This window comes from Trachypithecus francoisi, unplaced genomic scaffold (genome assembly GCF_009764315.1).
Source record: "Trachypithecus francoisi isolate TF-2019V2 unplaced genomic scaffold, Tfra_2.0 Lachesis_group4, whole genome shotgun sequence".
NCBI lineage: Eukaryota > Metazoa > Chordata > Mammalia > Primates > Cercopithecidae > Trachypithecus > Trachypithecus francoisi.
Window position 1 is genome coordinate 91,445,877 of NW_022681469.1, and position 26,156 is coordinate 91,472,032.

The 26,156-nt window shown below is 36.3% G+C and overlaps 2 protein-coding genes across 7 annotated transcripts in view; both read right to left on the reverse strand.

Annotated features, from left to right (window-relative positions):
- Nucleotides 1-823: 823 nt before the first annotated feature.
- TWISTNB (TWIST neighbor) lies at nt 824-12,809 on the reverse strand. The gene is made up of 4 exons (XM_033192935.1): nt 12,490-12,809; nt 8,512-8,653; nt 5,394-5,602; nt 824-4,084 (listed from the first exon to the last, which is right to left on the reverse strand). Exons 1-4 carry the CDS (start codon nt 12,741-12,743, stop codon nt 3,673-3,675), a joined length of 1,017 nt encoding a protein of 338 aa, XP_033048826.1. The 5' UTR covers nt 12,744-12,809; the 3' UTR covers nt 824-3,672.
- Nucleotides 12,810-22,897: 10,088 nt separating this feature from the next.
- The window catches only part of TMEM196 (transmembrane protein 196), a 54,302-nt gene continuing 51,043 nt past the window's right edge, over nt 22,898-26,156 (reverse strand). For all 6 annotated transcript variants that reach the window (XM_033193514.1, XM_033193512.1, XM_033193513.1 and 3 more), the window contains one exon: nt 22,898-25,709. In XM_033193514.1, the coding sequence (XP_033049405.1) occupies nt 25,650-25,709 (60 nt within the window). In that variant the 3' untranslated portion in view covers nt 22,898-25,649. The remainder of the gene's footprint in view (nt 25,710-26,156) is intronic.

Here is a 26,156-nt window from a genome sequence, read left to right on the forward strand (position 1 = left end):
TTTTCTACCTAAAAAATAACCATTCAAGTGCCTAAAAATATTTTTAAAAACTGAACTGTATACTGGCCCCCTAAAATATCTCCATTTCTAAAGGTAGGAATCAGAGCTTACCTTTGGAGGTCATAATGTACAATACAGCTCCAAATTAGCAATTAAAAGACAGCAATTAAAATAGCAATGAAAGCTTTTAGAAATTTTAACAAGACCCTTTTAAGAGGGAAAATATAAACAACCTAAATATCCATCCTTAGGAAATGAAATAAATTATACCCTGAAATTCTACAAACATTAAAAATAGGAAGACCTCTATATATTCATATGGGAAGATATTTACTATAAAAGAAGGTGGGCCCAAAAAGTACGGGTAGTTTGATTCTATATATGTCTTAAAATATTTTAAAATTCACTACTTAAAAATCTCTAAAACTACACATGCAATTGACAATAGTGGTTATTTCTGGAAGCGGAATTGCCAAGTGGGTGTGTGTGGTGAGGAATAGGGAGGGAGATCAATGACTGGTAGAGTGGGAGGATGTATATACTTTTACTATTTGAATTGTTAAACAAATATATATTGATTTTGTAACATAAAATATCTACTCTTTGGCAAAAAAGGCAAAGATGACCCATGTGGTGAATGTATAAAACAAGTTAAAGAGATCAAATTTCTGTCATGTCATTTGTAAGTATTCTATCCCTGGCACACTGAAGTGATAAAAGCCCTTCAAAACCATATTACATATAGGCAAGAAAAAAAAAATAAAAGGATGCATTTATTGAAACAAGTGAAGAGGTTAACAATATCACATCAGAGGCAAAGTGATACCATTTGAAACTGTGCTTTTTATTGATCACTTTAAAACTATCTGTTGATGCTTTCATTATACAAAGCATTCACTGTTAATACTCTAGATATAGTTAAGGCATAATAATTCCAGTCCTCAGGAAACATTTGGTCAAGACAAATTTGATTAAGAGACGAGCTTTTCAAACAGGTAAACAGTTTGAAGTAATGCAGAGTGTTACAAGTAGAAAAATATTTATTAAAGAAAAATAAGAATTATGGTTATGAAGCATGCACATTTAGCCTTGTCTGGAAAAAGCGTATGCAGAAGGTGGTGCCTGAGGTCTTTTACATTAGATAACTTCTTAGTCCTCTGTCAGGTTCTCCACCTGGAATGCCACAGTTAGTTTTTCTTCTCCCAGGGTCAAAATGCTGCTTATCCAACAACCAGCTTAAACACTAACCATAAAGCATTAAACATTCATTTTCATTTGTACTTATCATGTATACTTAGTTGTGTATCTTATAGACAAAACAGTAAGCCCTTAAGAGCAAAAACTGGTTAAGTCATTTCTGTATCACTGGTGACTAGTGAGGTGTCTTGCACAGTGAAATGGGTGAATGATAGGAACTGGAGAGAGGGTAAGGGATCTAGTCTAGGCTAGAGGGTTTATATGAGCAAATTCCAAGACAGAAAAGATACACGAGGTTAGTGCAGCATGTGACAAATATTTGAAGAATATATGGTAGACACCATCATCAGTCTTTTTGTGTCAGAAAGACGAACAAAAAAAAAATGAACAAAGTTATTATATTCTAGGAAAGACAAATGGCCAGATCTGACTTTTCAAAACTACTCACATTATGAAAAAAGCAGGAACAAATCTAGTTTCAAGTTCAGCATGCCGCTCCCTGTTTAATTCATAAAACACAACTGGCAGAAGTATTACTTGAAGCAAACAAAAATAATGTAGGAACTTGCTTATTTTGCTAAGCCACAGTGTATTTTTCCAGGAATAGCATAAATTTGACATCTTTCTTGGTGTCTATGGAAAAGGGGTTTAGAATTGTTTCACTAAAAATTAAATTTCTCTATTGTCAAACATGATTGTATACTCAAATTTTAAAATGCGAAGGGAACATTTATTAAACATTTCCTGGGTATGCCACTATATTAAGTCCTGGTAATATGATATAGTTTATTTCAAAATTTTTTCAACTCACACTTCCTTTAAAATAGCACTGACCAAAAGAAAGTTAATGTGAGCCTCACGTACAATTTTTAATCTTTGTAGAAAAATAAACTGAGAAAGGCAAAAACTGTTTTATTTAACCCACTATACCAAAACATACTGATTTCACCAGTACAAAAACTGAGATAGTTTACATTTTTTGGTACATCTTCAAAATCTGGTATGTACTTTATACTGACAGCACATCTCAATTTGGACGAGCTATATTTCCAGAGCTCAATACTCACATGGATCTCAATTGTAATCAAAGAGGTTGGTCTGCACCCTTCCATTGTCTAGCACATCTACTTGTAGACAGTTGTCAACATCTGCCACTCTGCCAATTCTGTATCCCATCATTATAAGTTCAGATCAACATATATCACTAGCAGAATTTATTCATTACCAAATATTTAGCTGTAAGATCAGCACTATGTCTGGTACTAAATAAATGGCAACAAAAATGCTGACATGGGAGTTCAACCATTCATCTATTTGCAGATACTAACACAGGTAACAGTGAGTGAACAATCTTCCCTGGTTTTTTTCATTCCACTTAACACAATTATTAATTTTCTTTTGTGTGTATATGCACATCTGTTTCTCTTATGACATGCCACAAGGGAAGGAACTACATCTATCTTGTTTGCCATTACATCCCTGGGCCTTAGCAGAATGTGTTATACAAAGTAGATGGTCAAGTATGTGGAAAATGAATAAATATGGCCATGCATTGATTATCAGCTTCATCCAGCTTATCATTTCATTACACTTTGTCAATTAGTCAAGAGACATTCCACATTTTCTCAATGAACGCAGAGAACAGAACAACTGTTTTCTCTTCAGCACAATATCTTATAGAACATTCCAATCATTAAAAAGTAATCTGAAATTTCCCACAAATCAGAATCACATTTATCCTGTCTTCATTAGACTCTCCTCCAACATACAACAAAATTAGAATGGCTGAGGAACAAATGAACAAGTACAAGAAAACAGTCCTTTCCATCAACCTCTCAGACTTAAGAAGACAAGGACACACATGCACCTGGAAGAAAAAAAATAATGAATAGCATTTACCACCACACAGTCAGTCCAGGCCTGGCTTTTAAGAGCTGTGAAGACTTCAGAAACTTCTTTGGAAAACCATTTTACGTTAAACAATAGAAATACTGTAGAAGCCATGATAGAGGAAAACCTAAAACTAGTTAATGTCCTGAGTTTGTAAAAAAGCAAAATAAAATAGCATGTAATAAGGTGAAGCCTATTAAACACACACAAAATCAAATCATCAAAATCTCAAACTTAACTCATTCTTCAGTAATATAATATTGTATTATAAAGTCCTTTGGCTAGTCTTGACATTGTAGAAATAATTTTATGTAGAGTGCAAAACCTGGAAGAATATGAGAGCCGACAGTGAGAGCAGCTATCTTTTTATTTTGTATAAAATGGTACTTTAATAATACTGATTCTCCCCAAATTAATTTATAGTCAGTTTTATCATTTTTAGCACATAGAGCCTCCTACTCCTAGTTCAGTATTTTCTGTTTTGGAAATTACTGGTATGCTTCACCATTTCATATCACTGAAAACATTTATTCATCAATTGTATGTAGATCAATCTTTTAAAAACTGAATCATATTTAAAATACACTAAAGAAAATTACTTTTCTCTTTTCTTTTTGGTGAGCATTTCAAAGGTGGGGTAAATTCAGCCTCTTCACTGTGTTTTCTTTTCTTTTTTTTCTTTTTATGGTCACTTTGGTAACCACTGGAGTCACTGCCTTGGAAAACAGGGTCCTGGTCCTGAACTTCCTGGTGCTTTTTCTTCCTTTTCTTTTTCTTTGGCTCCTCCTCCCAGAGGCCATTCACATTATTAGTATTCTGCAGGGCTGACTCTTCCATTGGAGTGTCACCTGCATCATCTGCTAGCTTTGTGGTGCCACTGTCCACTTCATATGTCTCTGGGTCTTTCTTCTTTTTCTTCTTATTAGGTTTTTTAGCAGCTTCTTCAGTGCCATTTTCTGTAACTTCTTCAGAAACTTCAGAGCTCTTGAATTGTAAACTATAAATTAACAGTTAAAAAAATTAACAGAGCAATAAGCAAAAAACAAAGAACAAATTGACATCAAGATCCCCTAACAGGCTAAGGTTTTCTAAATAATGACAGCAGTACAAGACACATAACCACAGCATAAATTCCAAATATTCTATCCCGTTATCCCTCAATCCACTAAAATATGCATGGGCTGCTGAATGTTAAATTGAAAAATGTTAAATGTAACATTAAATGTTAAATTCTTTCTTTATGAAGAACTTCTCCCAGACTGTTTCCACACATAAAAATGACATAAGAATCTCGTCAAAACATGTCTTCCAAGTTTTGGGTTGTTTCAGAAAAATTTGGTCACTGAACATTAAACACCACAATACCTAGGCTTATTAACCAAACCACTGACATCTAATAGAAAATAGGATCTGCTATGTATCAAAGTAATGGAGTTTCCAGTCTACTGTTTTAATCCTGTTTCAAATAATAGTCCATTGTTCTACTTAGCTGATACTAAGACAGTGTTACTTTAACATTGTGAATTATTTTATACCACTAAAATAAAACATGGATCAATGAAGTAGCTCTCTCTCCAGAACTTCAGTCTTAGTAGCACTAGGCACATGTACCTAATCAATACCAACAACATAACTTTAGAAATTCAGTTCCTCAGTCAGACTTAGTCACATTTCAATGCTCAATAGTGAGGCTGCTGTATTATGTATATATACTATATTTCTGTCATCACAGAAACCAACAGCTGTTCCAGACTTCAACCCATACTCTTGTAACTTTAAGGTAAAATATAGAAAAAATTATTAGCAATAGCAGCATTCTAAGAGTTATCTCTCTCCTCCTTCCTTTAAACTTGGCTCCCATGGAATCAAGCTCAAGATCAGAGTAATTCTTATAATAATTTCAATACAGAATAATAAAGAAATTAAAATATCTGGCACAGATGACAATAAGCAACACAAATTTTTGTGTGTAAAAACAAAGCAGGCCAATAGGAAGGTAATTGTGCTTTCAGTAGTTTCAAGTTTAGAGGTCAATTTAAAAAAAAAAAAGTTAACAACAAAATAGAAAATACTTAGCAAAATTGAGCTATTGAATATTAAAATACAGACCAGTTAGCTAGTCAGTGTCTTAGAATATTTGATGCACTGTTACAGATTACTTAAGAGTATTGTTTATATTGACTTTATGGTTTGAAAGCATGAATATTCCTATAAACAGATATTTTTAAAGAGAGGCTTATGTTCTCTAAATTCAGAATTAAATAGAAATTAAGTACCTAATGATAATTATGTAATGATAAACTAACCTTGTGATATTTAGTTTTCCCCGAATGCAGAATACTCCAGCAGCATCTGAGTCTAAACGAAATACTTCGAATTCTAGTTCATCACCCATGTTTATCTCCATGGTTAGCCACTGCTCAGCTGACAACTGCTCAGGTTTAGGAATGGAGGCATTGAAACACCCATGTACTAAACAGCCAATGTGGCTAGAAGACACTTTATTAACTATACCCTGGGAAGAAGAAGGAAGAAAGAGCGTAACATAAAGAACAGATCCACAAAGTTAAAAGGTGAACCAAACTTTACAAGCTTCAAATAATCTTCAAAGAGCAAACATCAAGTTAATGGTCTAATTTAATATGGAACAAGTTGACCTCAATTAAAACTTACCCCATGTCATGCCAAAACATCACTTTAGAATACCACTGGGTTTTGAGAAAGCTCAAACTTTATTATATAAGTAACTGCACATTAACTGTCTCACTGGATAAACTAACCTGCCCCTGCCACCCTGTCCAAGAAAAAAACCACCTAAACCCCCCACTGCAGGATTCCTTGGGGAGGAGATTATTACTCTTTAGCTACATTGAAACCATGCAGAAAATACTCCCATATAACCTATAAAAAGACCTCATATATGTTTTATAACTGGGATCTATGTTATGTTTCTGTAAATAGACTGAATTTCAAAGCTTAAAAATGCATTCTTTATTTAATTTAGCATGATGCAAGCATTCCATTAGAAGACAGCTTACCCTTTATATGTAAATATTGACCATGACTATTTTTGGCTAAATCACAAAAGTATTATTAGAAACTTTGAAACTAAAACAAAAATATGTGCTATATGATTTTAAGATGAGACTCTACATAAAACTTATTTTTCTTCTCAGGGTCAATATATACAAAGCATATGAATGAGACCCAGAAATATTAAAAATTCACATTTTCTGAATTACAAAACTGCAAATAATACTGACATGTATACAATGCTGTTTAACATCAGCAACCCTTTACACATGTGACAGAATAAAACTTCCCTATCTGGTATGATCAGAAGTCTAGTGTTCCCACTGGTAGTTTCCAGATGGTCTAGATAAACAAACTGGTACATCCATAAAATAAAAGTTTATTCAGTAACAAAGATAAATAAGTTCTCACCATAAAAAGACATAGCGAAACCTTAAATGCATATTGCTAAGTGAAAGAAATCAATTTGAAAAGGATACATACTCTATTCTTCTTTAAAAAGGCAAAACTATGGAAACAGTAAAAAGATCAGTGGTTGCCAGGGATTAGAGGGAACAGAGGGAAGAAGGGAGAAATGAATAGATGGAGCATAAGGAGTTTTTAGGAGAGGAAAACTATTCTGTATCATACTATAATGGAAGGTAAGTTGTTGGGATTCACTCATGAAAGTGGCAGAAATATTAAAGGGAAATATGAGGGAAAGTTATAGGGAATAGTCACAAACCTTTTTGGAAGGCCAAAAGGTTACATAGCTTGTAATAATTGAACAGGCTGAAGACAGCCGGTTCTTACCTTAGAGCATTAAGTTATAGGGTAAATACTAGGGACAATAGAGGCTTCCCCAGTTAAGTCTGTTTACCCTACCTCCATTAACCTTTAAGTCAGATGGCCCTCTGGGGGTGGGACGGGGGAGGTCACCCAGAGATATTGCCCCCTAATGACATTTACTTTAAACCTCGGTACCTGAGCTTTAATTATTTGTAGAACTACTCTCTTAACCATGTGAATTATCCACAAGTGTGTGGACTCAGAACTTCTGTTGTTAACTGTATACTAAATAAATGCCTGGAGTGTGAACTGCTCAGGGCCAGCGGCAGGGACAAACCTCTCTTGCTGTGTAGGCAGTCGGACACTCAGCAGTACTGGCAAAACAGAGTATCTGTGTGTCAGTGAAGGTTTTATTCATCCGTCTTTTAGGTCAAGGTCTGCAGGCAGACCCTGTATTTTTGGAGACAGGGTCTCACTGTTGCCTAGGCCGGAATGCACTGGCACAATCATAGCTCACTGCAGCCTTGAACCCCTGGGCTCAAGTGATCCTCCTACCCCAGCCTCCTAAGTAACTGGGACTACAGATGCATGCCACCATGCCTCGCTGTTTTATTTTGTGTAGAGATGAGGTCTCACTATGTTGCCCAGGTTGGTCTTGAACTCCTGGCCTCAAGTGATCCTCTTGCTTTAGCTTCCCCAAATGCTGTGACGGTAGGTGAGCCACTGTGCCTGGCCTACATGTTTATATTTAAAATAATAATTTACACAAAGTAGATGAAAGTTAAGTTTCTTAATTTCCAAATACACATCTACTGCCAACTTCAGTAGTCCAGTTATAAGATTCCAGTTTAACAGGCAAAGGATACTATTTGTATTACTTTGATATTGACAAATTTAAAAAATTGGAAGTGCCTTCTAGGTTTTGTCATGGTTAAATTGATCTGTATTTTTATGAATAATATCACGGGTTAGTTAACAGTTCTGATCTATTAGATTAAAATATTTATCAGCTAAAGAAAAGAGAATATACACCCACATATGAGTATACATATGAACATGTGTATACACAGAGAACTGCTGGAGGAAGACTGGAGAAAGTAAAGAGTAAAAAAGGATCTATTTCAGTAGATTTCATATCAATAGCTGCATTTTCAGCTTATGAAAAACTGGAAGACCTTTCCCACAGAGATTCCATTTTCAAGGCACAGACTGGCTGCCCTGTCCTCTGTCATTCACACATTTTCATTACTGCCTGGCCCATTTGAATTCCTGTTTTATATACTGCTATATATTCTTTGAAACCTTTGTAAAGAAATGGTATTTGTGTAGAATTGAGAACTTTTGAAATAATGATAATTGATTTTTTTCCCCTTAAAATCACTCTGTGACTATGAAAATAATAAAGTGGATGGGACATACATTCTGTGCATGCATGTGTTTTAGGAGGATATTAAAAAACTTATCTAGGTTTGGATGATACAAATTATTTTTTCCATAAAAATATGTATTTACTCACAATAGCAATTTATTTGAGTCCCAAGGTATATATTACCTTTTAAAATGTTCCAAGTTACATAATTATAGAATTGTACAAAGGGAGCTAGAAAAAAGGGATACACATACCATAAGCTTTTGCCCCGGTTCAGGGCAGAAAATAACAAAATCAGCTTCAATGTTAAGATGAATGTGTCCTTGATCATCATAAATATCTCCAAGTTCTCCCACAACTTTGATGTTATCATATGCAATAGGGACACCTAAAAGGCTGTAAAAAGAAAAAGTTGAAAATGATATATTTTATCCTCTTTTACTTATTTATTTTTTTTGGAGACAGGGTCTTACTCTGTCACCCAGGATAGGGTGCAGTGACATGAACAGGGCTCACTGCAGCCTCAACCTCCCGGGCTCAAGTGATCCTACTGCCTCAGCCTCCCAAAGTGCTGAGATTATAGGTGTGCACCACTGCACTCTTTTAAACCAGGCCATTTTCATACTGACTAGATATTCTAAGAGTCCAAAGCTTGCACATCTCCTAAATACACCACCCATGTCAAAAACAATAGTATATGATTAGTCTGTAACAACTTTAGTAGTCCTGTTTCACCAATGGATTCTGATGTGTTGGCTAAGTTAAAATGATGATTCAAGATACACAGAAACAAAATGTTCAATTAATGCATGAGCAGTAAATCAACTCTTCTTCCCTTGCCAAGTCCCATTCTTTGTGTCCTAGCATGACTATTTGAATTCTTCAAGTTATACTAGGATAGAAAGAAGGGACTTAGCAAAGAAAATGTGTATCTCTTGAGCATGACTGAAGAAGAGGCAATTTTGGTATTATTCACCATTACTGAATTTCAGTACTTAACGGCACATAGCAAGGGAAGCATTACAGTTAAAGCTGAAGCCCCTGAATTTTAAAGTCAATGACTTAATGGAGAAAATCCCAAATTTAAACTATTGCTAGTAAATGCAAATGTTAATACAACTACATTTAGGAACTGACTCTGACACTTTAGTCTACAAATGTAACAGTCAGGATTAAGGGACAACTATTTTTCAAACTGTGATTTCTTAGTTCTTAAGGAATTATAGCTATTAAGGAGAAAGACCTAGTGGTGGGAGGTGGAGGGTGCAGTGAGCTCAGATCTCACCACTGCACTCCAGCCTGAGCGACAGAGGGAGACTCCATCTCAAACAAAGGAACAAGAAACAACAAAACAAACAAAACCTGGTGGCTTCATTACTTGTTGGAAAAAACTTCCCTGACTCCCCTAGGCAAAGCTGAAATCATTCCTCTACTCCTATAGGCCAGCTTTCTCACTGTTCTTAATCTAATTGTATTGAACCTATCTGTATATATGTTTGAATTTCACACATGACTCTAAGGCCTTTGATAGCAAAGAATATTTTTTGTTGAACTCAATTAAACTTCTAACACAATTCACATAAAATAAGGGAAAGCATTTATCCCTAATAGATGTTGTTTACTAAAACAGCCAGGAGCCACAGAAAATAAACGTTAAGAACTACCAAATTAGGAAAATCCCAGCTCAGAGACTTACTCAGGAAAGCAATCTTCTGAGGTTTTAATTTCCGCATGTGGCATTCCTAAGCTGGAATCATCCTATCACTAAGACAATGTTAGGGACACAGAAAACAGAGTTAGAGAATAGGAAGAAAAATTAACTGCCATACTAGACAGAAAAACAAATATTAGGACTTTATTTCCCCTAATCAAAGCCTTGTCTGGAAGGAGGTCTGTGGTCTCCTGGTGGGAGGGGGGACATTTGGAAATGTGTGATACTAATCATGGTTAACAGAAATTTTGCAGAAGCCAGGGCAGAAAAGAGTCTGTCATGTACAGGACAGTCAGTACAATGAGGAAATATCCTTAGCTCTGACTTTTGAATAAAAGGACAAATCTGTTTACAAATAGCTAAGAACCTAATTTAACTCTTAACGTCAACACACAGTCATCTTTGCATATTTTTAATCTATATTAAATTGTTCAGGAATTTAGCAATATATAAATTCAAGGGGGATTTTGTTAAAAGTCATTAGATATGTGAACACAGGCACTCAACACTATATACTTTTTCCTCCTTCACTTTTGTTTTTCAGATACCATCCTAAATAGGTATCAGGGCAAGATGGTAGCCTCACTTTAGTTCTTTAATACTATATGTTCAATGTTTTGTCCCTCATTAGTAATGCATAGTTCAAAGTGTGGTGCCTGATTTTCACCTGGTGAATAATTTCACCAGGGGTCTTCAGCATATCCAAGTAATATGAAAGGAGCGGTGTCCAGATCTGTTCAGAGTCACTCCGCGTGATTTCGTGATTTCCCGCCCTAGCCTGTCAAGTGCAGGCAATACAAAACGGTTACAGAAAACAAGATGGTTGCTTGTGTTTCCAGATGTTATGACTACTTTGTATATCCTTTAATCTCTCAAATCCATCCTCTCTAATCATGTTCTCTTGGACAATTATAACATGATCTTAATTCCTCTCCTTGTCCACTTTCTCATCCTATTTGGTAGCTAACCATTAAGTAAGGCTAACAAGTACTGTTTCTTAAACTGCAAATCTGATATGCCAGGAACTGCAGATAAGTACTGCTTTCTCAAAAGTGTACCAAGTCTCAGAGTTAAAGGGTACTGAGAGGATGAAGCACTAACCCTGCCTAAGAAAACAGAAACACAAAAGGAAAAACAACAACAACCCCCCCTTACCCCCAAAAGAACAAAAACTGGCAATGACAGGAAGGGAAAAGCAAAATGGCCATCCTCTCTGAGTTACCCCTGCCCTCGTCTCCAGTGGCATCCAATGCCTTTCCCCTGACATAAACCTTATTCTACTTATATAATAGATACGGTTCTCTGGGCAAAGCATACCGGTGCACATCCAGTATCCGTTTGTTGATGCCACTCTTTGCCTGGAATGCTACAATGTGAAAGTACCGTCTTCAATCAAGGTGTTCTCAAAGGTCCCAAGATCCCAATTCAACACTCCTTATCTTATTAGATTTCTGTCAAATTTTAACACCTTACTATTTATTGGCTTGTATTTGTATCTCTACTACAGCTTAAAGCTCCTTGAAATAGGGATTTCATTTTTTGTTTGTTTTTGTATCTCAAGTGTTCGGTATATAATATAAACATACGAGAAGTGTATATTGGTGCTTGGAAGAAGCTGTATATTCTAGAGATGCTTGATTATTAACCTGTGTGTGGAGGTCAAGGATCCCTTAAGAAAGTGATAAAAGCTTCCGATACAGTGCCCAAGGAACTTCACATAAGAATTCCTGAAGGACAGTCATGAATCCCTAAAGAATCCATTCATTCTCGTATTAGAACCTCGCTTTTGAACCAAAGTATGGTCCAGAGGAATACTGAAGCACATGCCCGCGCCCCCCGCCACACACCTCTGTAATTCTGTTTTCAAGGCACTTTTGAATACCGTAATATAAATGCATACATTTTGTTTTTTTCTCTCCCAAAAGAAACAGGCTCACTAGTTCGATTGAATAAATCGTCTTAAAAACAACTCAGGTCCAAAAGAAGAGAAAATGGGGAAATTACCAGATTGAAATCCAATAAGAAAAAAACGTGCTTCACGTTTTACAGGTAGAACGGTTCTACTAATGCTTCATGTGCAATCTTCGATGGAATGAGAATCTACTTAAGCACTGCAAACCAAATTTTTATTGTCAAATGAGAAAACATCATCCGGAACGGGATAAATGAAACGTTGAATGCCAAACAGAACTGGGCCTATTAGGTCTCCAGACCCCTGGTCTGTTCCTACCCCTACACCAGGGTTCTGGAGCGAGAATCTCCACTCCCTCCGCCGACACCTGAACTTCATCTTTAAGTTTTCTTCTCTATCTATGAAAGGGACCCTATAAAGATCTTCACCAGAGTGGTACTGGCCTTGAGGGGCGGATCGCGACTCTAGAAATCCACGGGGCTAAGCTCTGGGGGGGAGGGGGGGGCAATGCGACCTTTACTATTTGCCCCCTTTCTGCTGCGTTGTCAGCATATCCACCTGCTGCTACTTCCAGTGCACAAAAGAAGGAACAGGCAAAGAGATCGGTACCTCTCAGAATAGCGAAGGAGCTCCGCATCAAGCTGTTCTCGAATGCCGGTGCGTTTCCTGTTCAGGTAGCGGGGAGACAGCGCGATGTGCCTTTGGTGCGGCCCAGCCACCAGGCATGAGTAGCGACTGTTCACCAGCGCACAAGCAGCGGCATAAGTCGGCAACTCTAGGCAAGGCAGGACGCCAGCCTGCCCTACCAGAGACCCATCAGAAGCCGCCGTTGGCCGCGGCGACTCGGAACAACCCGCAGCCATGCCGCTTGTCAAGGTTCCCACGGCGCGCGCCACTGACGCAAGCACAATCGCTTGTCCCGGACGCTCTTTTTACGTCATCCACCAACTACCACGCCCCTAGGAATTTCTCCTCCTGACGCTGTATTACGCAGCTCTGACCAGCAGAGGGAACCGTATTTTCGCGCTTCGAGGACGGGAGCTTAGAGCCTCGGATATGCATTGAGCATGCAGGAAAGTCAACCGACTGCTCTTTTAAGGGCAGGCAAATGTGTGTTTTCGCACAGAAGCTTATTGGATTAAGAAGGTAGCTTAAAAAATCCTTATTGGGTTAAGAAGGTAGCTTTCACTTTGATCATTTCCAGTAGTAAGGTGGTTTGGTAGAATTTTGCGAGCTTGGACTATACAATAAAAAAATCAAAATATTTATGGAGTATATTTTATGCAGGACACGAAATCCTAAGAAGCAGGCCTGATAACTCTAATGCAACATATCTGAAAACGAACCTACTAGTTCTCTCCTGTCTTGCTTCTCTCCTCATTATGCACATGCTAAGTCAGGGAATCATGCCACAGCCAACCTGTCAGCCTCAGATCCTCTTTTGTTTCTCCAAATATCAAATCAGCCTGAAGGCCTGTATTGCCCAAAGTGGAAATATCATTCTATTTGGACACTATTCTCTTTCCCTGCCGACAAAACCGCAGGACTCCCTGCCTGTGGAAGCCTAGGTCAATGGTCAGGAGGACACCCTGGGGCAGCCAGATCTTCCCTGAAACACATATGATTGTGTTGTGCCCTGTTTAAGCCCTACATAGGCACCCCACTTTCTCTAGGACAACACAAACTCCTGAAAAATGCTTATACAAGGCCGTTTTGTGATCTGTGTGGGCACACAGCCTCTCTTCAGCTTCATTTGTCACACTCGCCACCCTAATATTATGCTCCTTGATCCACTTTCAGTTCACTCTTTCTGCTGTCTTATGCTGTTCCTTCTACTCTACCAGGGAATATAATATTTTCACAAGGGTAAATTCTACTCACGTATGAATTTTTAGCTTAGATTTTACATTCTGTTCCTTCGCAAAGAGTTTTCAACCACTCCACTCCTCTTTCTCTATAAGGATTAGGTAGTTACCCATGCTTTTTTTTATGTTAATTTTATATTAACTGCCCATTTGCTTGCCTGTTTCGTCAATAGATTCCTACACTCCCTAAAGTGGGGACCATAATATCTGTATTATTCACTACAGTAGCCCCCCACATCTCATCCCTCCTCCAAAGAAAACCAAGAAAAACGCAAACAATACATTCTGAATGAATAACCTGATAGCGAGTTAATAAATAATAAGTGATAAAGAGCTCGCAGCCTAAGTGGAAGTGGGATGTAAACGTAAACATATAACAGGTTATGCTAGGTAAGTGCCAAGAGAAATGTATAGCAGTGATGTGAGTATTAACATACTCCCTCATCTCCTAGACACTGCAAACAGCTTAACCTCTCTAAATCTGATTTCTGACTTGTAAAATAGGAAAAATAATGCTTGCCCTGCTACCTTAGAGAGATGATAGGAGGGTCAAACAAGATAAATAAAAAGTATTTTCTTTAATATTCTTTAAATGACTGCAAACTCAGTATGAGATGATAGCAGGATGAAACTGCCCCCAAAACCTAATAGTAGACATTTTAAGTCCATAAATGGGAAACTTAATGGCCCTTACCTTGATTTTGTTGCAAAGTCCTGTAAAGTCCCTGTGCAGGACCCTTCTGTTCAATGTGCTCAAACTCGGCTAAACAAGGAAGTCACCTAAGGTGAGGAGCTTTAAGAACTCCCAATGCCCAGATGACATCCCAGACCAGTTCAGTCAAAATCTCTCCAGGTGACTACACCTTACAGTCAAGGTGGATCTAGACTGGATGTAAGTGATTTGAATGAAAACTATTTGGCCAAAAAAGAATTTAGTAAAAAAAAAACCTGGGCATCGTGGCAGTTTGACCAAAACAAAACGTTACCTGAAATCAAATATTCCAGTAATAATCTTTCACAATTACTAAATGTAGTGCACCATGGAGTAGTTTTGTAACCCTAGGTGTGTCCAGTGCAGTTAGAAGTTTACTTGTTTAATTTTGAAACTGATTTTGCCATTTTCAGTTTTAAAAATTCTGGCTTGATCGTTAGCTTCTATCCATGCTCTGCATGATTTGGGAGCGAACAAGGTGATTCTGCCTGCATGCCAGTGTTCACCGTTATGGGGTTACTTTACAAATTAACCTGTTCCACCTTCCACACAGGGGAGAAAACAGAAATACCATCAGTTCCTCCTACCCACCCTACCCCACAGACATGTACAAAGTTTATTTCTTCAAGGACCTGTAGTTGAACTGAACCATTTTCTTTTTCCCTAAAATGTGTCCAAGTTCCACAGAAAGTAAGGCAATGGTGTTCCCTGTCTCATGAAAAGCTCTGTCAAGTCAAAGGCAGTGTGCTGAGAAGAGCTTCATTCTATAAGGAGGAGAAAGAAGGTTAGAAATAATTTTGACCCCATGACCAGAGGAAGAGAGAGAGAAAATTTCCTGTGCAACTGTCTGTATTATTTTACCATTGACCTTGCCACCTCCGGCATGCACACACATACACCTTATTATATTAGTGTGTTTCTATTCCTCCCAATCAGATAATCCCTGGAACAACATAAATGTGCAAAAATTGGTGGTTTGCTGAAATAATGGTGGTTACAAAGTAATATGCGCCATATGCTCTGCTTTTTATAGAATACACGCACATATATACACTTAGAAAAAAATCTAGATGCACAAATATAATCATGTGCCCCATAACTATGTTTTGGTCAATAACAGCTGACCTATGTGATGGTGGCACTGTAAGTTTATAATGACATATCTTTTTACTGTATCTTTTCTATGTTTAGATATACTTAGTTGCACAAATACTTGCCACTGTGTTACAGTTTCCTACAGTATTCAGTACAGTAACATGCTGTTCAGGTTTGTTGACCAGGAGCAATAGGCTACAGGCTATTTACCAACCAGCTAAATAGCAATAGGCTCTTTATCAATCAAGGAATCTAATCCAGGTATGACTTATGCCATAACTTATCCTTTCAATTACTAAAGATCTTCACTTTTTCTATGTACATGACCAAAGCTGATACAGAAGGAGATTAGCATAGCACATCGTACAGCATAAGTGTGTAGTAAGGTACGCCATCTGGATTTATGTAAGTACGCTCTATGATGTTCACACAATGATGAAATTGCCTCATGAGGCATTTCTCAGAATGGATCCCTGTCATTAAACGACACATGTCTATACCATATGTTAATGTTAGTTATTTCTGGAGCGTGAGTTTATGGTTTTCTTTTACTTTTGTGAATTTTATATATTATTTTAATGTTTTATACAGAAAAAAATCAGAAACTTAATCAGAAGATTGAAGTTGTTACCGAAAATCCTCTAGTTTTAGATGGTTTAATAGTGTTGGTTGGTGCAAAAGTAATTGTGGGTTTTGCCATTACTCTTAGTGGGAAAAATGACACTTACTTTTGCACCAGCCTAGTGCAAAGTGAAGAGCCTTCCTAGATGCTAAAGTCAATTGCTGGAGTTCAGATCCTGGCTCTGTCACTTACTAGATGTGTGATGTTAGGCAAATTTCTTTCATTTTTCAAAAAGCTAAAATTATTACAGTAGGACTATATGAAGATGGAATCAGACAGTAATTTTTGACTATATGTAATAGTTTGCATTTAAAAAACCTATAAAGAGCATTCCATGAAAAATGTCATTGTATCAGTTAGCTTTTGCTGCAAACTATCCTCAAATTTAGTGCCTTTAAATAAAACTATTAATTTAACTCATAATTCTATAGGGACAAATTTGGGCAAGACTCAGTTGGGTTCACTTGTGCATCTGTCCTTGTATGTGGCGCCATGTGTCTGGTGTTCCAGCAAGCTAGAGTGAGCTTGCTTTCCTGGCAGCTATGCAGGTTTCCAAGATAAAGCAGGAAGCACACAAGACCTCCTGTCTAAACCCTGGAACTTCCACAATGTCAATCCAATGTATGGGGTACATCTGATCTCATGTGCTTTGTTCTTTGCCTCAGAGAGGCTCAGAAGCTTCTTCTCTCATATATCAGGGGTATAGAAGTCCTTAGGAATGCCCACCCTGGATAAAGAGCAATACTAGTACTGACAGGAAGGATTTAATCACGCTTATATGACTGTTTTTATCAAATTGGTAGAATGAGTGATGAGTGTCAACATCACAATGACCAACATTATCATGGGTAAACTTTATTGCAAACCTGCCAGATGCTATGCCCAGTGCCCTAGGCAAATCACTGACAGATAATCTTTATGAATTTATTATAATAATGACATATATGTGCACGTGAGGAGCCTGGATTCTAAAAAAACTGTCGGCCTCATAATGGTAGCTATCCTATCTGTATTGCTAACAGTCACATGCCCAGGTCCTAACGCATACTCCTTGGGTGAATGAACGAATGGCTTTCCCAAGAATATCCAGCTATTTATCAATAAAGGAATCCAACCCAGGCATGACTTATCCCATAACTTATGCTTTCAATTACTAAAGATCTTCACTTTTTCTATGTCTGTAACAAAAACTGATGAAGAAGGGAATTGTAAAAATGGATGGTTTATTTTATTTAGTCTCTGCCTAAAAATGCTAAGGTAAGATATTTGAACACATTGGAAAATATTAACATTTTAGTAGGATTGGAAAGCTGTCAAACAACTACCAGTTTTAGCCAAATATATAAAACACAGGATATATCAACCAAATATTGGTTGATGCAGACCACTTGTATTTCACAAATTTGCCAGCAGATGGCAAAAATGAACTTAAATTTGTAAAGTTTTGCTTTAGCCTAAGGACTATAGAAATGACAAAAATGAAAGGAAACTATTTATCGATGGCTTGTTTTTATCTACAATCCTTCTTCAAAAAAGAACGTAGGATAAATTTTTGACTCTGAAGGCTCCTTCTACTTGCTTATTAGATTGTTGACACTAAATGATACACATGTGCCTACAGAGAATGAGGAAATATATTAACAGAGCACATTATATTACATACACTCACATACACACACATACACACACACACACACACACACACACACACACACACATGGTTTAAACCTGAGCTTTAAAATATGGAACTAAATAAAGTCATGCCAATGTTTTAGCTCCTGATGTTACAATTAGGTAAAAGCCAAGAAGGAACTGCCTAGCACTTTGCATGAAAGATGTCAGCTAAAAAGAACTGGCTTAAATAATAAAATGAATTTGAGGTGTGTGGGTGTGCATGAGTGTGCATCCATGTAGATGTGAGCACTAATGACTGCTTTTAGAGGTTGGGAAGAGGTAAACAAGGTATCTCAAGGGGGTGAGTCTACTTTAGGAGGACAAGATGCCATCTGTATTTATCGTCCTCTTACAAAAACTAGTGTCAGTATCTCTTCTAAGCCCTTTTGCCTATCTCATCAGACTTTTCTGCAATCGAATTTTAACATCCTTCTTTCAAGGTTTTCAAATCCAATGAATTAGGCTAATCTAATTGGCTGTGATGCTTGCAAAGGGGCCTGTGGAAATTCTCATTTACTTCCACCTGTCTTTTGCTCAGTATAGAACAAAAATAGAGAACAGTTTTCTCTTTTATGTTTTGAATATTACTTTAATGCTGTAGTTTAATAAACCACTTGATGACTGCAGAATCTGTGTAGGTGTGAACCCCAAGATTCTTGACATTAAATAATTCCAAAGAATGTGGTATCAAAAGTTTGAGTGTGATAATTTAAAAAATGACATTTAGATGCAGTGCCTTTTGATATACAATTTACTCTGAAGTGACCAAGCACAATTTATGTTCGTGTATCATATTCTAGACTTCCCCTTACAGCTACAGGGTGCTTAATACATCCATGCTTTGGAAATTATTATAGTTATGAATTTATCGTTGTCCAATGGCAAAGTGAACTTGCCCAGTTGTGAAAAAATGCCCTGCAGGAATTTACAAAGTAAGTCATTACTTTAAAGCCACATTTGTTAGTAAAATATCTGAAAGTCCAAAATTTGCGCTGAGTAGGATAGACTAATGAATAAAATGAAAGACTAATGAATGAAAGAAAGCTACTCGATTTCTTTGTGTCTCACTTTGCCTTGACATTTTTTGTTGTGATTTCTGTTGTCTTGTACCGTATTGGCTTTAGGGTGATACTGACAGTATTAACTCCAGCTTGAATAAAACCTTTTCTCCTGAAATCTTTGGCGCAAGTTGAATCAACTAAACTGGATGTTTAAAATAGAAAAAAAAAAAAAAAAAAAAGAGCGTACCAGAAATGAACATGTCTTTAATATAAGGGAATAATTTTGTTCATGACTAAATTAGTTTTCTCTATACCCTACAGGTCCAAGCACCTGATCAATAAAGCCTAGGGGAAAAGTGATCTTGTTTCCGTTTCTCAGTTACAGCTTTCTACCTGTCTCCAATGACTTCCTAGATTTTCCAGCCTCTTTATATTCAAGGTTTACAGAGCTCAAGTTTTCTTTCAGTTGGCTTTCTTTGAAATCCTGTTTTCAGTCTGAGCACATACTTGTTGGCCAGGTGACTAAAACGGTCGCTTCTCTCACTAGCTGCTGCTGCCTCAGTGACTAAAGCTGGATTTTAATTGGCTGATTCAGGAGTAGGGAGTTTTGTTAAAGGAACCCAAGTGTCTAGAATGAAATAACTGAAGGTAGCTGTCAAGGCTTGACAACTGGAGAGATGAAGTCTCAGTTTCAAGTGCAGGGACCGGAAACTGAAATCAAGGCAGCATCAAGAACCAGAAATTTGAATTTAAAATCAGAAGAAGTAGATTAAATAAAGGAGAATGGTTCATATGGGATAGAATTGGTTTGTTTTATGGACCTAAGTATGAGAGTGTGTGTGTGTGTGTGTGTGCATGTGTGTGTGTGTGTATATGCATGTACATGTTATATGATTTGGCGGAATGCCTTTAAGATTCAGGACAGATGACCTCACGTTTCAGGTAAAATGATGTCTACCCACCTTTTTCTTATTTATTCTATTTCTTATTTCTTGTTAAATAAGAGATGTTAATCTAATAAAGGTATATTCACCTTTATAGATAATGTATATTATAATAGCATTTGCTAAATAGAGCTTGACAAATGCTTATTTTCACCTGCTGTGCCACCATCCTCTTTGCCGGTAAATGGCAATAGGCTAATATTACAACTACTAAGTATATTGAGACTTGGAAACTTGACCTTCTCTCCAGCAATTCATTTCATTACAGAGAACATTGAGGCTTTTATTTTGTTTCCTCAGAGGTTGATAGAAGAATACTAATATACTCTGAAGATAGAAAGAGAAGTCTGGCTTTCAAACGCCTTTTTGGATAGTAATGAAAGGAGTGGACATTTAGACCGCTATCTAAACAAGCCCTTAGATTACTTTTATATTACAAAGTTGAGTGTTATTTCATCCTTGAGCTGACTTATAGTTCAGAGTGAGGGGTAGTGTTGGCTAATAGAGCCACCCCCAAAGGTATCAGTAGCTTTTCTTTCCTGGGCAATGACCCTATTATTTCAAGGGATTTCTTTTAGTGCACGACACCCGCCCCCCCCACCCCAACTCCGGGGATGGATGTTATAGAATGATTAAGTGGAGATCAATACCCTGTTGGATACTAAGGAACAGTCATGAGTCCCGATTACTTGCAGCTAATACAACACTTGGTGAAATTTTGACAACATTTTAGATTTTTCTGTGAGATTTCAGGCAAATTCTAGAGCCTTCTTGACAATTTTCAGTGGCATAATAACTTTTGGCTTTGGGGAAAGGCTTGCAATGTATTCTGTGGCTGAAGAAGGTAAAGCCTTTCAGTGAAGAAAATCTTGTGAAAACAATGGTCCCTAGTTGATGTGGAGGAAGGTAAAGATCACAAGATTTCCAACTAAATGAAAGCCTTCTGCCTAAAATGAAGGAGTCTCTTTTCACTATAATTTGTTGATGTAGATAATATTGAAGTGTTAAAATATTAAAATAATTTCATTAAGGCTATAGCTTGATTTTTAAGCAATATATTACTTGTGAAATGCATTTGTATTCCTAGTAAAGGACTCTTGTATTCAATAAATTGTTTTCCTAGCAAAGGGAGTAAAAAAGAAATTCCTGTTTAATTTTGCTAGGCATCCACATTTCCAGCAATTTTGGAATTGGTTTCCCCTGCTATGAGTAACTGACAACCTGTGATTTATGGATTTGGAATAATTGAATTTCTTGGCTGTCATACACTTTGAGTAAGAAATATTACATATGTTTCCAGAAAAAGTGACTAAAAGAAAAGAGTGAAGTGATGCCAACTCCTGACATTTTATGTGGAAACAGTGCGCTAACTGAATAATACTTAAGATGCTCCTCTAAGTTTCTGAAATATGTTCGCTAAATAATCTTTGAAAATGTAGTTTGGGACATAAGGTTTTAAAATACACCATTTTTGAACTAAGTCAAATAATAAAGTGGAAGACCATATATTTATTATTCTCACATCCCCAAGCACAAGAAATGCAGGGTATCTTTTGACACATGTAATAGGTAGAGTAAAATTCTTCAAAAATAGGAGTTACACACCATCTCATTTTGCTTGTCAAACATACAACATTTAGTAATTTAGTGGAATTGTTCTAAGCAGAACTTTTTAAATGTGAAATCTCTAAAAAAATTTTCTACTTGATTATGGGTTGTGCACATTTGCTAGTTTTTACAAGTTGTGTTCAGTTTATGGATTTCTTTTCTTTTCTTTTTTTTTTTTTGTAAGACAGAAACTGACTCTGTCACCAGGCTGGAGTGCAGTGGTGCCATCTTGGCTCACTGCAACCTCCGCCTCCCGGGTTCAAGTGATTCTCCTGCCTCAGCCTCTTGAGTAGGGGGGGCTACAGGTGCGTGCCACCATGCCCAGCTAATTTTTGTATTTTTAGTAGAGACGGGGTTTCACCATGTTGGCCAGGATGGTCTCAATTTCTTGACCTCGTGATCCGCTCGCCTCGGCCTCCCAAAGTGCTGAGATTATAGGCGTGAGCCACCGCCCCCTGCCCAATTCATGGATTTATAATTGGTGCATCACCTTTCAAATTCCATGGAGTATTTACTGACTCTTTTCGTATTTTCGATTGTAATGACAGTTGGTTAATTGTGCAAGAACTTGTACAAGGACTGAAGGAAATGGGAAGTTTCTATGTGCTTTTGACTAGCATTATCCAATGGATCTTTCTGAAATGATGGGGATCTTCTGTAACTGTTGCCCATATATGTCTATTTGACACTTGGAATACGGCTAGTTTGATGGAGAAACTGAAAAACAAAAATATTCTTTTTTTGTTTTAATTAATTGATATTTAGGTTTAAATAGTCACATGTGGATAGTGGCTACCATATTAGACAGTGTAGGTAGACCTTAGAACAGTGAGTTTATGACCTTGAGCAATTCAAAGCTTCGCTTATGGGTGGCATTAAAATTGGCTGCTCTGGATTATGTTCAAAGGATTTCCTCAGTGGTTCTTGACTGGGTAATATCTCCCTACCAAAGAAACAGGTAAGCATTTGTTAGGACATTTTTGGTTATTAAAATGATTAGAGTGTCCTCCTGGGATTTAGTGGGAAGAGACGAAAGATGCTCAATGGCCTGAAATGTGTGGGACAGTCTGCATAATAAGTGATTATCCAGCCCAAATGCCAGTAGCAACCAGTTTGACAAACTCAAGTAGGCCATCAGAGTTCTCTAAATATTGTGGTTTAATTTGTGACATCACATGCAATCTCTGTCCTACCATAGTAAATTCTGTCTCATATGATCTGTGTCTTATTTTCTCATGCCCTTAGGGACTTCACATTCTTATTATAATCATTTTGTTTGATGTCTTCAACCAGTCTCTCCCTATACTTGAACATATTCTAACTTTTGTATCTCAACTAATATTCTTATTTAATTCTATATCCTTCATCTGTGACTATCTCTTTCCCCTCATTCACAGCAGGCTATCCCTTGCCACTCTCAGAACAACACATTTATTCATGTAGCTACTGGGGAAGCTATTTCTGTATTATAATGAAAAGAAAGCCAATACCATATGTAGTTTCAAAGCACATCATTTTATTATAGACATGTCAGTAGAGTTACCATATCATGTTCCATTTCCAAACCATCATGTGTGCGTATATATACATATACATATACACATATGTGAATATATATACACACATACACATATATGTTTAAAATTTCCAAAGAGAGCCCAATTGTATTCTTTTATGCCTATGATACCTCTCCCTATTTGATATGGTCCAAACACACCAGTTTCACATATTTTTTCTAATTTAGTATCACCTTGCTTTCTTCCAAGGGTAGGCTCATACTAAAACTATAATGTAGTCACTTAAAACATTCCAGCATGTGGTTCAATGTATTGTCCAAATTAAATTTTCAAGCACTTAAACAATATCTTTCTAACATCCCCCACTTATCTAAAAAAGAATCACTGCACATCCCAAGTAAATCATTCTAAATTCAACTCTGAAAACACTAGGTAGAAATGATCATATTTAAAAATATATCTATACTTGGTTAAACATACACTGTAAACTATTTGAATAATTGTGATGATTGCATCTCTTTTTAACTATACATCAAAGCAGTGATATGCCTTCTTTTGCCCTTTCATGTGTTATGTTATAAATCAGTTCAAAAGGCATTACAACATTTTTCTGAGTTATTATAATTTTGTATTGTACAAACATGTTTATAGAGAAATGCTACAGAAAATTAGAGTCAGTGTTTATTCTTGCAGTACAAAACTACATTCTTGCATGAATTCAGTAGGACCATACACACACAAACATGTTCATGAAGTAATTTAGATTTTCATTGGCAAAGATCATGCCTGTTTGTGGCACTGAATGAACAGTTATGATGTTGATTCACTATGTGAGGTTGCATTTATGGACAGCTTCTGTAATATACTAGGCAATGAAGTTATCCAAAGGCATTGGGAGACTTCAAAAACTACACCAAAAAACCAGAGTCCCGTTATTTCTGTTGAATAGATGACAGCCAGAATTTTTAGTGCGCTGATTTAAATAGGTTACATGATGATCATGTTGCTATAAATTAAAAGACCTTCAAATTTTCATTAACTTGTATCATTATTACTGTGTTAGCACAATTAAAACTCATGTTTTATTTATAAATCATATTCTCATACTGGGTACTAAATATTTTAATTTACCTATGGTTCAATAAGTAACTCATAAAAAATGACTTGAAAATTGACTAGATTTGGGGAGAAAGAAAAGTATACAATACAGTGAGAGTTATGTATTTAAAAATAATAGATTTCTTTGCCTGTTGCCACAGGTTATATTCTCATAAATATATTCAGATATATGTTGTTTTTTCATGTATATGTGTTGTTCTTGTTTGCTATTTTAACATTCCATTATTACAGGAAAGGAATGAATCTAGCTATATAAATGTTAGCCTATCTTTTTACTTTTGCCACAAAGAATTCTTTCAGGATCTTTGGATATATGCTTTCTTATATATGGACTGCCTATATTATTTCATGAAAATTGTAAAACAAAACACCTAAATTAAATTATAGCAAAGGTAAGTATAACTTCATTGTTGGGGGATTACATCATCTGCCCTTTTGCATCATTTAATTGGACTGCAAGGTGTTTGAAATATCAATACCATCAACAATTTTAAGTCATGATGTCTTTATAAATATGGAAGTATGTCATTAAAATCATGTTCATTCATAAATTAATTTTAATTGCTATACATAAGTACTATAATCATAGTGAAACAGTAAAATAAGTAATCTATATACTACACTATTCAGATCACTCATCTTCATAAATATCAGCCACAATGGTATTTACACAAAACAAACCTAATAAAAAGAAGAAAAATGGGCAAGTTTAGTAGAAATTAAACATGTGATTTTGTGGGCATAGAAGAGCCTTGAGCAATTGCCTTCCCATTTCTATTGGAGTAGAATCTTAATAATACCCCCACAGCATCACAATTGCTTTTCTAAATACCTATTTACATTCATGTATGCTATAATATATGCTGTATACATGTTGTATATTTACAGTATATATACACACATTCACACACATCCTTTATTCTTAGGCTCATTCATGAACATGCAGATCAGTCTGCACAGTATGATCAAAACATGTTTATTTTCTTAAATGATATTCACATATAACTTTTCATTCTTTGTGCAAAAATGCAAAAATACCATATAGATTAGTAGTCTCTCTCTCTAAAAAGTCTCTTTTTTATGCTTGAGGTTTTATGTCCTTTACAAATAAATTATGAAATATATTTCATTCACAAGTTGAAAATAATTACAATGTTTTTATAACAAGGCATTACTGAGGTTTTGAATGGTGGCATCCTTGAAGCCATCTGTCTTTCAAAACAAAGACATCAGTAAGTTATTTTTATTTCTTGATATTTGCACTTTTCAATTACTCATATGAAATATGTCATTACAAATCTAATAATCATGCTAGTCAAATAGTGTTTGTATAGAATATGCATTTTATTTGTTTTATTATTTCTTTTTCCTGAAAAGGAAACAATCTGGAAAGCCTCTTGAAATTATTGTATTAGAATATTTCTGGAAAGTTTTTTACCCCATGAAAAAGGGTGGAGAAACCAGTGAGGCAATATATTTTTTAGGAAGAATAATTTTAGTGGATGCTCAGGAGAAATAAATGCAAATGCAAAAACTGTTTTATTTTCTAGTCCTGTGGTGTCTCATTGCCTCATGAAAATCCTAAAACGTGTTCAATTCTTTAAAACATTGATTATATTCTTCCATTAAATATCAGCTGTGGTCCTCCATTGCTCATGTTGTCTGTCATTTCCTGTTAGAAAAATGACATGATTAATTAAAATTCGCTTTCGGAATAAGACATTGTTTTGGTTAATGAGTTTGCAAAACAGAAATTTTAATCCATTGAAAAACTTGCTAAGTTTTGGGGAAAGACAAGGATATTGATGCTATATTTGAGGAAATAAAATTTCATGGCATCTTGGAGCACATGAAAATGCTGAAGTAAGAGTCGTTTAGACCAAAATATTCTATCCAGAACAACGGTCCATTCTCTCCCCACTTTCCTGAGTTTCCTCTTTCTTTCTTCAACTAAATTTTGGAAAGACCTCGCCTAGAAAGAAGAAGATGGTTAAATGCGCAAGTTTTTCTAATGCATAGACTCTGCTGAGCCTGTCAACAAAGTGCCAATGCATTCTAGAGGTGACCTTTATTCTATAGGAAAATGCGTGGCCTTTTGCTAAGAACAGAAAAAGGCCTA